This window comes from Anomaloglossus baeobatrachus, chromosome 5 (genome assembly GCF_048569485.1).
Source record: "Anomaloglossus baeobatrachus isolate aAnoBae1 chromosome 5, aAnoBae1.hap1, whole genome shotgun sequence".
Taxonomy (NCBI): Eukaryota; Metazoa; Chordata; class Amphibia; order Anura; family Aromobatidae; genus Anomaloglossus; species Anomaloglossus baeobatrachus.
The window spans coordinates 575376731-575389453 of NC_134357.1; the positions used below are offsets into that span (position 1 = coordinate 575376731).

The 12723-nt window shown below is 40.4% G+C and overlaps 2 protein-coding genes across 2 annotated transcripts in view; one reads left to right on the forward strand and one right to left on the reverse strand.

Moving 5' to 3' along the window:
* Window positions 1-12723, forward strand: part of LOC142313091 (uncharacterized) — a 340618-nt gene that overhangs the window by 184040 nt on the left and 143855 nt on the right. The gene's annotated exons all lie outside the window — the stretch shown is intronic.
* LOC142310591 (uncharacterized) overlaps window positions 6339-12723 on the reverse strand; it is a 54333-nt gene continuing 47948 nt past the window's right edge. Inside the window, exon 10 of the mRNA XM_075348110.1 lies at window positions 6339-10377. Coding sequence (XP_075204225.1) covers window positions 8585-10377 — 1793 coding nt within the window. The 3' untranslated portion in view covers window positions 6339-8584. The remainder of the gene's footprint in view (window positions 10378-12723) is intronic.

The following is a 12723-nucleotide window of genomic DNA, read 5'->3' on the forward strand; positions in this document are numbered from 1 at the left end:
ACTATGTAATGGAACATGCCTTATTGTGACTGGAATGTATTCACACCTCATTCAAGCAAGAGTCATCACTGGATCAGCTAAAGACAAGGAAGTGTTAATTCCACACATTGATATATGTCCTTCAGACACCCGCCTTCCGTTTAGGCTTCGACGTCGTCAGTTTCCCCTAAAACCCGCATTTGCCATGCCAATAAACAAGTCACAAGGGCAAACTCTACACTGTGTTGGCATATATCTACCTGAACCAGTTTTTGGCCATGGAAAACTGTACGTTGCGTTTTCTACAGTGACAATGAGATCCAACGTCAAAGTGCAAATTGTTGACATCCCTTTACAAGGAAAGTTACTTACAGATAGTGAAAAGGTCTTCACACAAAATGTGGTGTAAAAAATACTTTTACTTAACTTTACACTGTTCTTGGCCTTCTTTCATTACAAGCCATGGACATCATTAAACATTACACTTACCTATTAAAACTGTTCCTTCTGTTGTTTGTCATTTTAAAACCAATAAACAATTATAAGAATACTAAATTAAACCTAACCCATCCAGTCCATTCATTACCTTATTATTCAATCTACTAACCTACATACACATTCTAGACTACCCGATACCTTAGAATCGGGCCACCTTCTAGTTTGTATATAAATGAGTTCCTTCCATCTTCTGTTTATGCTATGAGTAAGGGCGCACCTTGCGAAACATGTCGGCTTTAAAACGGATCCTGCTTAAATTTTAATCCCTGGAATAAACGTTTGGTTTTATTACCGTACGGATTGTGCTGGAAATTGCCTTTCTACTCTGCATTATAGGGATTACTACGATGGCCCCATATAGTGCAGTGATCTGTCCATTTTCTTTGGTGCAATGTATGATTATATCTATTTCTATGGACTCTTTACATTAGTATATTGTACGCTCCTCTCTATTCCTCCTGGTTACTCTATACATACTCTAATACTTAGTGGATACTTATACACATATATGTCTCCATAACTTTAGTATTACTGCTGTATATATTCCACGCTGCTTCTACCTTTCCTTCATTTATTGCGGGTGTATATATGTGCATATTATGATGTCTATATTGCTTTGACCCATGGTAGATATTATTACTCTGATGTTTGCCTGTCCCCGTCTCTTCTTCATACAGACCTTGTCTTACACGCTAACCTTTGCATGTTATATTTGTATTCCATATATTTATACCTTCTGAGATATTTCTTTTGTCTCCTTTTCCTTTGGAGACTTGAATCTGCAACGGTTGTTACAAAAGTGTAAAGAAAAAATCATTGTGTAATAGAAATTATGTGTAATTGTGATGTAAAATAAAACCCTGAAGAGATAGAGGCCACACTTTTTATACATTTATGGAGAACAATCCGACCCTTCCTGAATTCCTACATCTAGATGGGTGAGAAATGGATTTCATCAGGTGTTACGAGACTCAGCCGCCTATTGTCCAATAATGATTTCTGCTTGTTTCAGCAATTAGAAGATTTTAACCTCCTCATAGATGTTGTTATCGATATGTTCAGGTCTCATCCAGTAAAAAGCTTTTAATGCGCAAAATACAATTCAAGACAGGGCCGTAACTACCGCGGTCGCAGAGGTCGCCATTCGGACCGGGCCCGCAGGGTTAGGGGCCCAGCTCCCGCCCTGCAGTGAAGCAGCTGGCTCCTGTCTGTGGCTGTGTTGTTCTGTGCCAGACTACGCGGCTACTATGTGCACGTCAGACAGGGGGACCTGTGTAAACGTCAGTGCCGGGCCCCCCTCACCCGTCATCGCACACAGCAATGATGAAGAATGAAGAGGAGTGTTCGCAGAGTGTAGTGATGTCATCACTGTGCGTTGCTGAGCTGTGGAGTACAGGACTGGATGACACTGACTGGAGCAATGGGGGAACAAGGAGAGGTGAGGACTTCAGTGGCTGATATATACAGTCATGGCCAAAAGTTTTGAGAATGCTACAAATATTAATTTTTACAAAGTCTACTGCTTACGTTTTTCTAATGGCAATTTGCATATACTCCAGACTGTCATAAAGAGTGATCAACTTAACAGCAATTACTTGCAAAGTCAATATTGGCTAAGAAAATGAACTTCAACCCCCAAAACACATTTCAACATCATTGCATTCCTGCCTTAAAAAGAGCAGCTAACATTGTTTTAGTGATTGTTCCATTGACACAGGTGTGGGTGTTGATGAGGACAGGGCTGGCGATCAATCAGTCATGATTAAGTAAGAATGACACCACTGGACACTTTAAAAGGAGGCTGGTGCTTGGTATCATTGTTTCTCTTCAGTTAACCATGGTTATCTCTAAAGAAACACGTGCAGCCATCATTGCTATGCACAAAAATGGCCTAACAGGGAAGAGTATCGCAGCTACAAAGATTGCACCTCAGTCAACAATCTATCGCATCATCAAGAACTTCAAGGAGAGAGCTTCCATTGTTGCCAAAAAGGCTCCAGGGCGCCCAAGAAGGACCAGCAAACGCCAGGACCATATCTTAAAACTGTTTCAGCTGCGGGATCGGACTACCAGCAGTGCCGAGCCTAGCTCAGCAATGGCAGCAGGCTGGTGTGAGTGCTTCTGCATGCACTGTGAGGCGGAGACTGCTTGAGCAAGGCCTAGTTTCAAGGAGGGCAGCAAAGAAGCCACTTCTCTCCAGAAAAAACATCAGGGACCGACTGATATTCTTCAAAAGGTACAGGGAGTGGACTGCTGAGGACTGGGGTAAAGTCATTTTCTCAGATGAATCCCCTTTTCGATTGTTTGGGACATCTGGAAAACAGCTTATTAGGAGAAGAAGAGGTGAGCGCTACCACCAGTCTTGTCTCATGCCAACTGTTAAGCATCCTGAAACGATTCATGTGTGGGGTTGCTTCTCAGCCAAGGAAATCGGCTCACTCACAGTCTTGCCTAAAAACACAGCCATGAATAAAGAATGGTACCAGAATGTCCTCCAAGAGCAACTTCTCCCAACTGTCCAAGAGCAGTTTGGCGCCCAACAATGCCTTTTCCAGCATGATGGAGCACCTTGCCATAAAGCAAAGGTGATCACTAAATAGCTCATGGAACAAAACATAGAGATTTTGGGTCCATGGCCTGGAAACTCCCCAGATCTTAATCCCATTGAGAACTTGTGGGCAATCATCAAGAGAGAATGGACAGCTATCAGTCAGGATTTGGTCCAGAAGTTGATTGAGAGCATGCCAGGGAGAATTGCAGCGGTCCTGAAGAAGAAGGGTCAACACTGCAAATATTGACTTGCTGCATTAACTCATTCTGTCAATATAACCTTTTGGTACTCATAATATGATTGCAATTATATTTCTGTATGTAATATAAACATCAGACAAACAATTAAAATCCAGAGGGCAACAGATCATGTGAAAATATAATTTTGGTGTCATTCTCAAAACTTTTGGCCATGACTGTAGTCTGTGCAATTGTTGTATCGGAGCACAGAGTTGGGGTGCGGTTCTCGCAACTAAAGGAGGGCCATGCACCATAATATGTATTATATATTTCCGGGTTCCGACTCACTCACCATAAAACTGCTGAGTGCCGATGAGGCCCAGAACCAGTAATAGACCTTTTCTATTTTCCTGTGCAGCTCTGCTCAGTGCTCTGCAGGATACTCTGCCCCTCCCCCTGTTAAGAGCGAGGGGAGAAGGGACTCACAGCTCAGGAGAGGATGGAGGCCGCAGCCAAAGTGGAGCAGCTGATTCCTAAAGTTGTGTGTGGAGCTTATTTCTACAGGAGTGGAGGTCAGAGCTGAGGGGCAGCAGGAAGATGGAGGCTGCACAGCTTCACATCCACATCAGGAGTGGAGGTCAGAGCTGAGGGGCACCAGGAAGATGGAGGCTGATCAGCTTCACATCCACATCCCAGGAGAGGAAGAGCAGGAAAAACTCCACAAATCATCAGTAACTTGTGAAGAAACAGAGATGTGAGTATATACTTATTGATCTGTCTGTTTTCTTTTACATACATACCTATGTTGCTTGTACTGTATTTAATTGCGCATGTGTCTGTCTATATATGTATATAAATGTACATATATGTGCATGTGTGCATACAGTATATGTATCTGCATAAATAGTATGTGTGTATGTATGTATAGTATATGTGCTTGTGTGTATATATAGTATATGTACTTCTGTGCATAAATAGTATTTGTGTGTATATGTGTGCATATGTGTGTGTCTGTATATGTGTGCGTGCATGACTGTGTATTTATCCTCCTCAGAACCAGCAATTCCTCTTTGCGGCTGCTCTGGTCTATGTTTGCAGCTGTGATGTCATGACTAAAACATGTGACCGCTGGAGCCAATCACTGAGCTCAGCCGTCACGCCAAGGTAGATGGTGTCAGTTGCGGAGCCCTGTGATTAGGTAAAGTGGTCACACGTGTGACATTATTACTGCAGCCTGTAAACATAGACGGGGCAGCAGAGAGACAGCACTGGACCAGGTGAGAATGAGTAACTCTGATCTTAATATTTTTTTTCCAAGTGCAAGATGATGAGCACAACAAAACTTAAAATGGTAAATTGGAAGACCCTAAGAGGCAGAGGGAGATGTGGGAGGGGTTCGGGAGGGGGGGCATGGTCAATTCTTGCACAGGGGACCTTTGCTCTCAGTGTCTGCGTTTCCTGGAGGATTCGTTTATTTATTTATTTTTTTTTTAATCAGTGAGTATACGGTGGCCAGAGGGCTATGGGGGTGCATTAAACAGTATGGGGGCTGCATAATACAGTATGAAAAGACAAATTATACATACTTTGGGGGGTGCATTATAATATATGGAGGCCTATGGGGGTGCATTAAATGGTATGAGGGCTGTATAATATAATATGAAGGACTATGGGGCTGTATTATAAAACATGGAGGACAATGGGGTTTCATTATAATATATGGAGGCCTATGAATGTGCATTATAATATATGGAGGCATATGGAGTGCATTAAATGGTATGGGGGCTGCATACTACAAAATGAGGACTATGGGGTGCATTCTAAAACATTCAGGACTATGGAGCTGCATTATAATATATGGAGGACTATGTGTGTGCATTAAACTGTATGTAGGCTGCAGAATACAATATGAAGGACTATGGGGGCTGCATTATAATATAGAGGACTATAGGGACTGCATTATAATATATGGAAAACTGCAGGGTGAATTATAATACATGGAGGACTGTGTGGTGCAGTATAATATATGGAGGACTATGGGGTGCAGTATGATACATGAAGGACTATGGGATGCATTCTAATACATGGAGGACTATGGGGGCTGCATTATAATATCTGGGGGACTATGGGGTGCAGTATAATATATGGAGGACTATGGAGTGCATTCTAATATATGAAGGATTATGTGGGACCCATTATACTATATGGAATGGTATGTGGGGGCTATTATAGTATTTGGAGTGCTATATACGAGGGAGGACAAAGATACAAGCATGGGATGAGAAAGTTTTGAGGCTCTTTCCCTCAGCACCCAGCTTTCCCATGCTCTGCTATACATCTTTCGCTCAGCACTTAGCTTTCCCATACGCTGATATGGGAAAGCTGGGTACTGAGGGAAAATGTATAGCAGAGCATGGGGAAGGGGGATGCTGATGACAAGATATCAGAACATAGGAAAGCTGGGTGCTGATAGAAAAGGGATTTCAGATCATGGGAAACCTGGGTGCTGAAGGAAGAGAACCCAGTGTCAGCCACACTATCCTGTACCCCGAATGTCAGCGTTATTATCCCATACCCCAAGTGTTGGTGTATGGTTGGGGGGGCAGAGGTCCAAACTTTGCATCGGGCCCATCAAACTCTAGTTTAAAGAACTTGGACTGCGGTCAGACTTGATGCTGAGCACAATATCTAATTCATGGAGAACGTCTGGCGAGATTTCTGGATTTTATCAAGTGCCGCTATCGAAATATGCAGAAAATTATGCTCCTGCTATTATGTGTAAATGGGAAAGGGACATTAGGCCGTTACTGACACACAATGGACAAGGATCCTTGAAAAGCTTAGATCTGTATCCCTAGTGGACATTGTAGACTGTCAGAGCTATAAATCATCTATAAGCGATATATGACCCTCTGTTCCTCCACAAGGTCGGCATACGTACAGAGGACAAAGGTGGGAAGTGCTGAGCGGAAGCTGCGGATCTTATACACAGGCTGCGGAGTATAAATACTTTTTTGGAGTAAAGTTATTACGATTGTAAAATCCTAATCTTCAGGTTTGGTCGGAGACACCAAGGTTTTATATAAGGGAATATAGAAGAACTGACACTGGACACACGTGGGAAAACTGCGGAAGGACGTTTATTGTTTCTTACACATAAATTGATAACATTTAGATGGACTGAGTAAAATAGAACCTGCCTAAATATGAGGAGCTTGTCTGATCTATAAGTCACTGTATAAAGAGCTATGGAGACAGCGCTATTCTTCTGTATAACATATGTGATGTCACTGTAGCCCTAATATTTCTGTACATGACGTCTCTCTATAGATAAACCTACCCCAGCATTCCGGATTGGGAAAAGGTTGAAGGGAAGGGGCATTTTTATTGTCATTTCTCTTAAAAAAAAAAAAATAGAATGATCTCAATAGGAAAAAAAGAATACTTCTTCCCCCCATTTTTGTTGTGCGCTCAAAGCTAAATTTGGAATTTAAAAAACTATTTAGAATAATAGAAAATGTAATCAAGGACCTCGTGTGGAGAAGTAAACAGCCGAGGAAAGGAAAGAAAAGGACGAGGAGTTCATATTGTGTTAAAAAGGCCAAGAGTATAGGGTTAAATTGTTATGTCAGGCCTTACAGAGGAATAATGGTAATACTTTTGGAACAATTAACAAACAGTTAAAGCTTTGTTAGTGAGAAATTGCAGTAATAAGAGTATTGTATCCAAGACATTTACTGCCATAATGAGGAACAGGTTGGGCGACCTCTGCTCCAGCAAAAAGGAAATGGAGGAAGAAATGAAGAACATTAGTTTAGATACTCAGACTTTATTGGAAAAAATGTTTTGAGTGACAGGTTATTGGAACAATTTAGTAAGTATTTATAATCAAAGTCCCCTTAGAGCAGGGGTCTCAAACTCATAGAAAGAAAAAAAAATGAGGGGGGACACATACTTTTCAGGTCAAAGTGACATTTTTAATTATTTTGTCTATATACCTTTGGATCACTTTTTTTTAACATTTTGCTTGTTTCTTATGACATGACAAACCAGCACTTTATTTGTTTAGTTAAGTTTATATATATATATAAAAAAAATTTAATGCCAAAAAAATTCGTGCTCTATTTTGTTTTTTTTTTTTTTACATTTTATCCCCTCCTTGTAAAATTGTTTTACAATTAACAGCATCATACAGTAATCTTAGCTAACATCTTGTAGTAATGTCCCCCATCCTTGTAGTATTGTGCCCATCCTTGTGCCCTGTAGTATTGTGATTATTTTGTGCCCTGTAGTAATGTGCTCATCCTTGTGCCCTATAGTATTGTGCCCATCCTTGTAGTATTGTGCTCATCCTTATACCCTGTAGTTTTGTACCCAATAGTATTGTGTCCATCCTTGTGCCCTTTAGTATTGTGATCATCCTTGTGCCCTGTAGTATTGTATCCAATCTTGTGCCCTATAGTATTGTGCCAATCCTTGTGCCCAGTAGTATTGTGCCCATCCTTGTGCCCTGTAGTATTGTGCCCATCCTTGCAGTATTGTGTCCATTCTTGTGTCCTGTAGAATTGTGCTCATCCTTGTAGTATTGTGTACATCCTTGTGTCCTGTAGCATTGTGCCCATCCTTGTAGTATTGTGTCCATCCTTGTAGTATTGTGCTCATCCTTGTGCCCTGTACTATTGTGCCCATCCTTTAGTAATACACCAAAAAAAAAATTCTCCTCACCTTTCCTCAGTTCCCTCTTATTAGGCTGTGTGCCAATGATCACTGTTGGCAGCATTTTGGATGCAGCATATTTCAGCTGCGTCTAAAACGCTGCGATATAGAGTACAAACAAAAAGGATTCTTAAAGGGCCAGCATGCCCTAACCTGGAATAACATCTCAGCCAAGGGCTGAGAGGCACTAGATAGTTAAGGCATCCTCCCTCTATGGTAGATACCCGAGCAATATGGTATAATCTTTGAAACAAGAAGAGGGAGGAGGAATGTTGGGTATTTTTGGCGGGAGGGTTACAATACTCTTGTCCATATAGTGAATATATAAATATATAACAATGTGAAATGTTCAATGTACATGGATTATTACTTTGATTTTTATAAAACAGATGTCTATTAGTAACTGTATATATAATAATAATACTAATGTAACTTCTAGCGTGCTTTCCCTTTCTGGTTTACTTGCTTTTTTTTTTACACTCTCTCTCTTGTGTTTTCTTGTTCAGTTTGTCAAATATATGGTTTCTTCTCATGTGAATTTTCTTAGTGGTCATCAAATTAAAATTTAAGTAACACATTTGTCATCTTCTAGGTATGATAATGGCTTCTACCCTTGTGAGTTTTATAATGTTTAAAAAGATCACGTGTGTGTGTAAAATATTTACCTCATTCTAAACATGTTCTCCCCTGTGTGAAGTCTTTGGTGTTTAGAAAGATTAGATTTTTTGTTAAAACATTTCCCACATTCTGAACATGAATATGGCTTCTCCCCCGTGTGAATTATCTCGTGTTTAACAAGACATGATTTAGATGCAAAACATTTCCCACATTCTAAACATGAGAATGGCTTCTCCCCTGTGTGAGTTCTCTGGTGTATAACAAGATATGATTTCTGTGCAAAACATTTCCCACATTCTGAACATGAAAAAGGTTTCTCCCCTGTGTGAGTTCTCTGGTGCATAACAACATTAGTTTTTGTTCTAAAACATTTCCCACATTTTGAACATGAATATGGCTTCTCCCCCGTATGAGTTCTCTGGTGTGTAACAAGATCAGGTTTTTTGTTAAAACATTTCCCACATTCTGAACATGAATAAGGCTTCTCCCCCGTGTGAGTTCTTTGATGTGTAACAAAATTTGCTTTGTGTGCAAAACATTTCCCACATTCTGAACAGGAGAATGGCTTCTCTCCCGTGTGAGTTCTTTGATGGGTAACAAAAAGTGATTTGTGTGCAAAACATTTCCCACATTCTGAACATGAATATGGCTTCTCCCCAGTGTGAGTTCTCTGGTGTGTAACAAGAACGGATTTATTGTTAAAACAATTCCCACATTCTGAACATGAATATGGTTTCTCCCCCGTGTGAGTTCTCTGGTGTCTAACAAGATCAGGTTTTTTGCTAAAACTTTTCCCACATTCTGAACATGAATAACGCTTCTCCCCCGTGTGAGTTCTTTGATGTGTAACAAAAAGTGATTTGTGTGCAAAACTTTTCCCACATTCTGAACATGAGAATGGCTTTTCCCCCATGTGAATTCTCTGGTGTTTAACAAGATATGTTTTAAATGCAAAACATTTTTCACATTCTGAACATGAATATGGCTTCTCCCCAGTGTGAGATCTCTGGTGTTTAACAAGATATGATTTATCGTTAAAATATTTCCCACATTCTGAACATGAGAATGGCTTCTCCCCTGTATGAATTCTCTGGTGTGAAACAAGATTTGTTCTAAATGCAAAATATTTCCCACATTCTGAACATGAGAATGGCTTCTCCCCTGTGTGAATTCTCTGGTGTAAAACAAGATATGTTTTAAATGCAAAACATTTCCCACATTCTGAACATGAGAATGGCTTCTCTCCTGTGTGAATTCTCTGGTGTATAACAAGATCTGATTTTTGGGTAAAATGTTTCCCACATTCTGAACATGAATATGGCTTCTCTCCAGTGTGAATTTTCATATGTGTAACAAAATTTGATTTACGTGCAAAACATTTACTACATTCTGAACATGAATATGGCTTCTCCCCCGTGTGAATTCTCTGGTGTATAACAAGTTCTGATTTTTTCCTAAAACATTTCCCACATTCTGAACATGAATATGCCTTCTCCCCTCTGTGATTTCTCTGGTAACTAACAGAGTCTGAAGAAAATAGTTTCTCCCCTGTGTGCATTTTTTTATGGATTTTTCGATATTCTAAAGTTGAAATTGGCTTCTTTGATATATGAGCACTTTGATTTTTAATGCCTCTTTTGTTTCTCTTAATAGTATGTGATGAATCAAAAGGTAAGACTTGTTTAAAAGAATCAGATGATAGATCTTTGCTGTGAAGGGATGATGGCATATCTTGAATAGTGGAATTTGCTTCAGTTATATCTTGTGGCATATTAGGGTTATCTGATTTAAAAACTGAAGATGTCAGTTGTGCCTCTGCTCTCCTGGTATAGTCATCTGCCAAGAATAAAAATAATTTTTAATATCATATACAAATTTAAGGATATAATTTATAAAATAGCTTGTAACACCGTAACCAGCATCCCCTTACTGTCCTGCCCCCTTTCCTAGGTAGAGACACCGGCACACTTATCCCAGCCGCTTATAATGGTTTCCATGTCCCCGTCGCCATCTCCCAGGGCCTGCGCAACCAAGCAGGTCTCCTGTGAGTTCGCACAAATGTATTCTTAAAGGGCCAGCGTGCCCTAACCTGGAACAGCATCTCAGCCTAGGGCTGAGAGGCACCAGATAGTTAAGGCATCCTCCCTCTATGTTAAACCTACATTAGACTTGCATCTTAGTACAAGTATATCAAAGATGCAAGATAAATCCAAAAATTAATTACATCTTTATTAACATGATACAAAAAACATCATAAATTTATCACATAATCAATCAGAGATGGGTTTCAAAACACACACAGTTAAAAATGAACCCCTTAAACACAGAAAAAATCCTGGACCAGTGTGGTTATTAGCTATTGCACAAGGGTGGTCAGAAGAGAGAATAATACAATCAATTGGATATAAAATGCCCACATTCAATTCAATATACCCCCATATATCATCATATAATCCTGCAGAGCAGGGAAGAGAAGGGGAACATCAGGCTGCCGGAAGACAATTTGAAAAGTTGGAGACCACTACCTGAAGAACCACACTGCCCAGCACCTCTACGCGCGTTTCACACTCGATTCGTCAGGAGGTGCTGTGACAGGGGAATGGTCACCATTATATAGCGCTAGACTCACCTGAGGCCCATTAGTGGCGCGCATTGCATGGCGGCGGCCATGCCGCCCACTCCAGCTGGCGTCCCGGAAGGTACGATGTGCATGCGCTAATCGCTTTACATCTGGATGATTATGTTAGAATGATGACTGCTGATGTAGAATCATTATATACGTCTATTGCACATTCTGATGGGTTAAGGGCTGTTGAATTCTATTTGGGCACTACCTCTCTGGATAGTGATCTTGTTTCTCTCCTGCTCACTCTGCTGAAATTTATCCTCACCCACAACGTCTTCCTGTTTAAGGGGCGCTACTATCTCCAGGAGAGGGGCACTGCCAAAGGGGCGTCTTGTGCACCCTCGCATGCGTGCCTCTTCCTGGGTTTATGGTTTGGCAGGGTGGGCAGGAGGAGCTAGAGGGGTTTATGTGCTCATTGAATGTAAATGATTCTAATACAAAACTAACTTATCATTACAGCACTGACTCAATAGAGTTTCTGGACATCAGCATAATGAAGGGAGCGGACGGTTCCATTGTGACGGATATCTTTAGAAAAGGAACAGCGGTAAACTCCCTTCTTAGTGCAAAATCATCTCATCCACCACAAGTTATCAATTCTATACTAACAGGTCAGTTTTTAAGAGCCCGCAGGGTATGGTCAGACATTGATTTATTTGAGGGGGAGGCGAGGGATCTTAAGAGACGGTTCAAGTTCCACCACTATAGTGATAGGTCGATTCAATCTGGCTATGAGAGGGAAAGAAATACCCTGAGGGATAACTTGCTTAAATCTAACATCAAAAAATAGGATAATCAAGTCAGATTTATTACGGCCTATCATTCTCAGTGGAGGGAAGTGAATGAAGTTGTTGCACACTATTGGCCGATACTTCTATCTGATGTTGATCTAGCAAAAGTCATTTTGGATAAACCATCAATAACACCACGAAGGTCAAGGACCCTTAGGGACATGATAGTGAGAAGTCACTATGTCCCACCCCACTCTACGTTTCTGGGTTTGTCAAAAGGACCCAGATGGGGTTCATATTCTTTTGGAGACTGTGGGGATTGTTCCCAAATGGAAAGGTCCTTTACTTTCCATGATTCCTCCAATACTAAGTCCTAAAAAATTGTGCATAACATCAGGGCTGTGGAGTCGGAGTCGGAGTCGTGGAGTCGGAGTCGGAGTCGGAGCTCATTTTGGTGGAGTCGGAGTCGGAGTCGGTATAAAATGCACCGACTCCGACTCCTAAAATATATAATAAATTGGGGACAGGAGTGCAATGCAGAATGTGCTGAATATTTTACTAAATAATAACATTTAGTATAATGCTTATATTTAAGTGAAAAATGTATTGTAGTACAATGTGAACATCAGACATTTAATTGTTTTTATGATACAATAATCAAGATATTTGGATAGAACATAAAATATATTTATTGGAATACAACTTTAGAACACAAAAAACTGTAATAAATTGTAAATATGTAATACACTATGTAATATACAGTAGATTACATATATATCTTGTGTGTGTATATACACTGTATATACATATATATATACAGTGTAT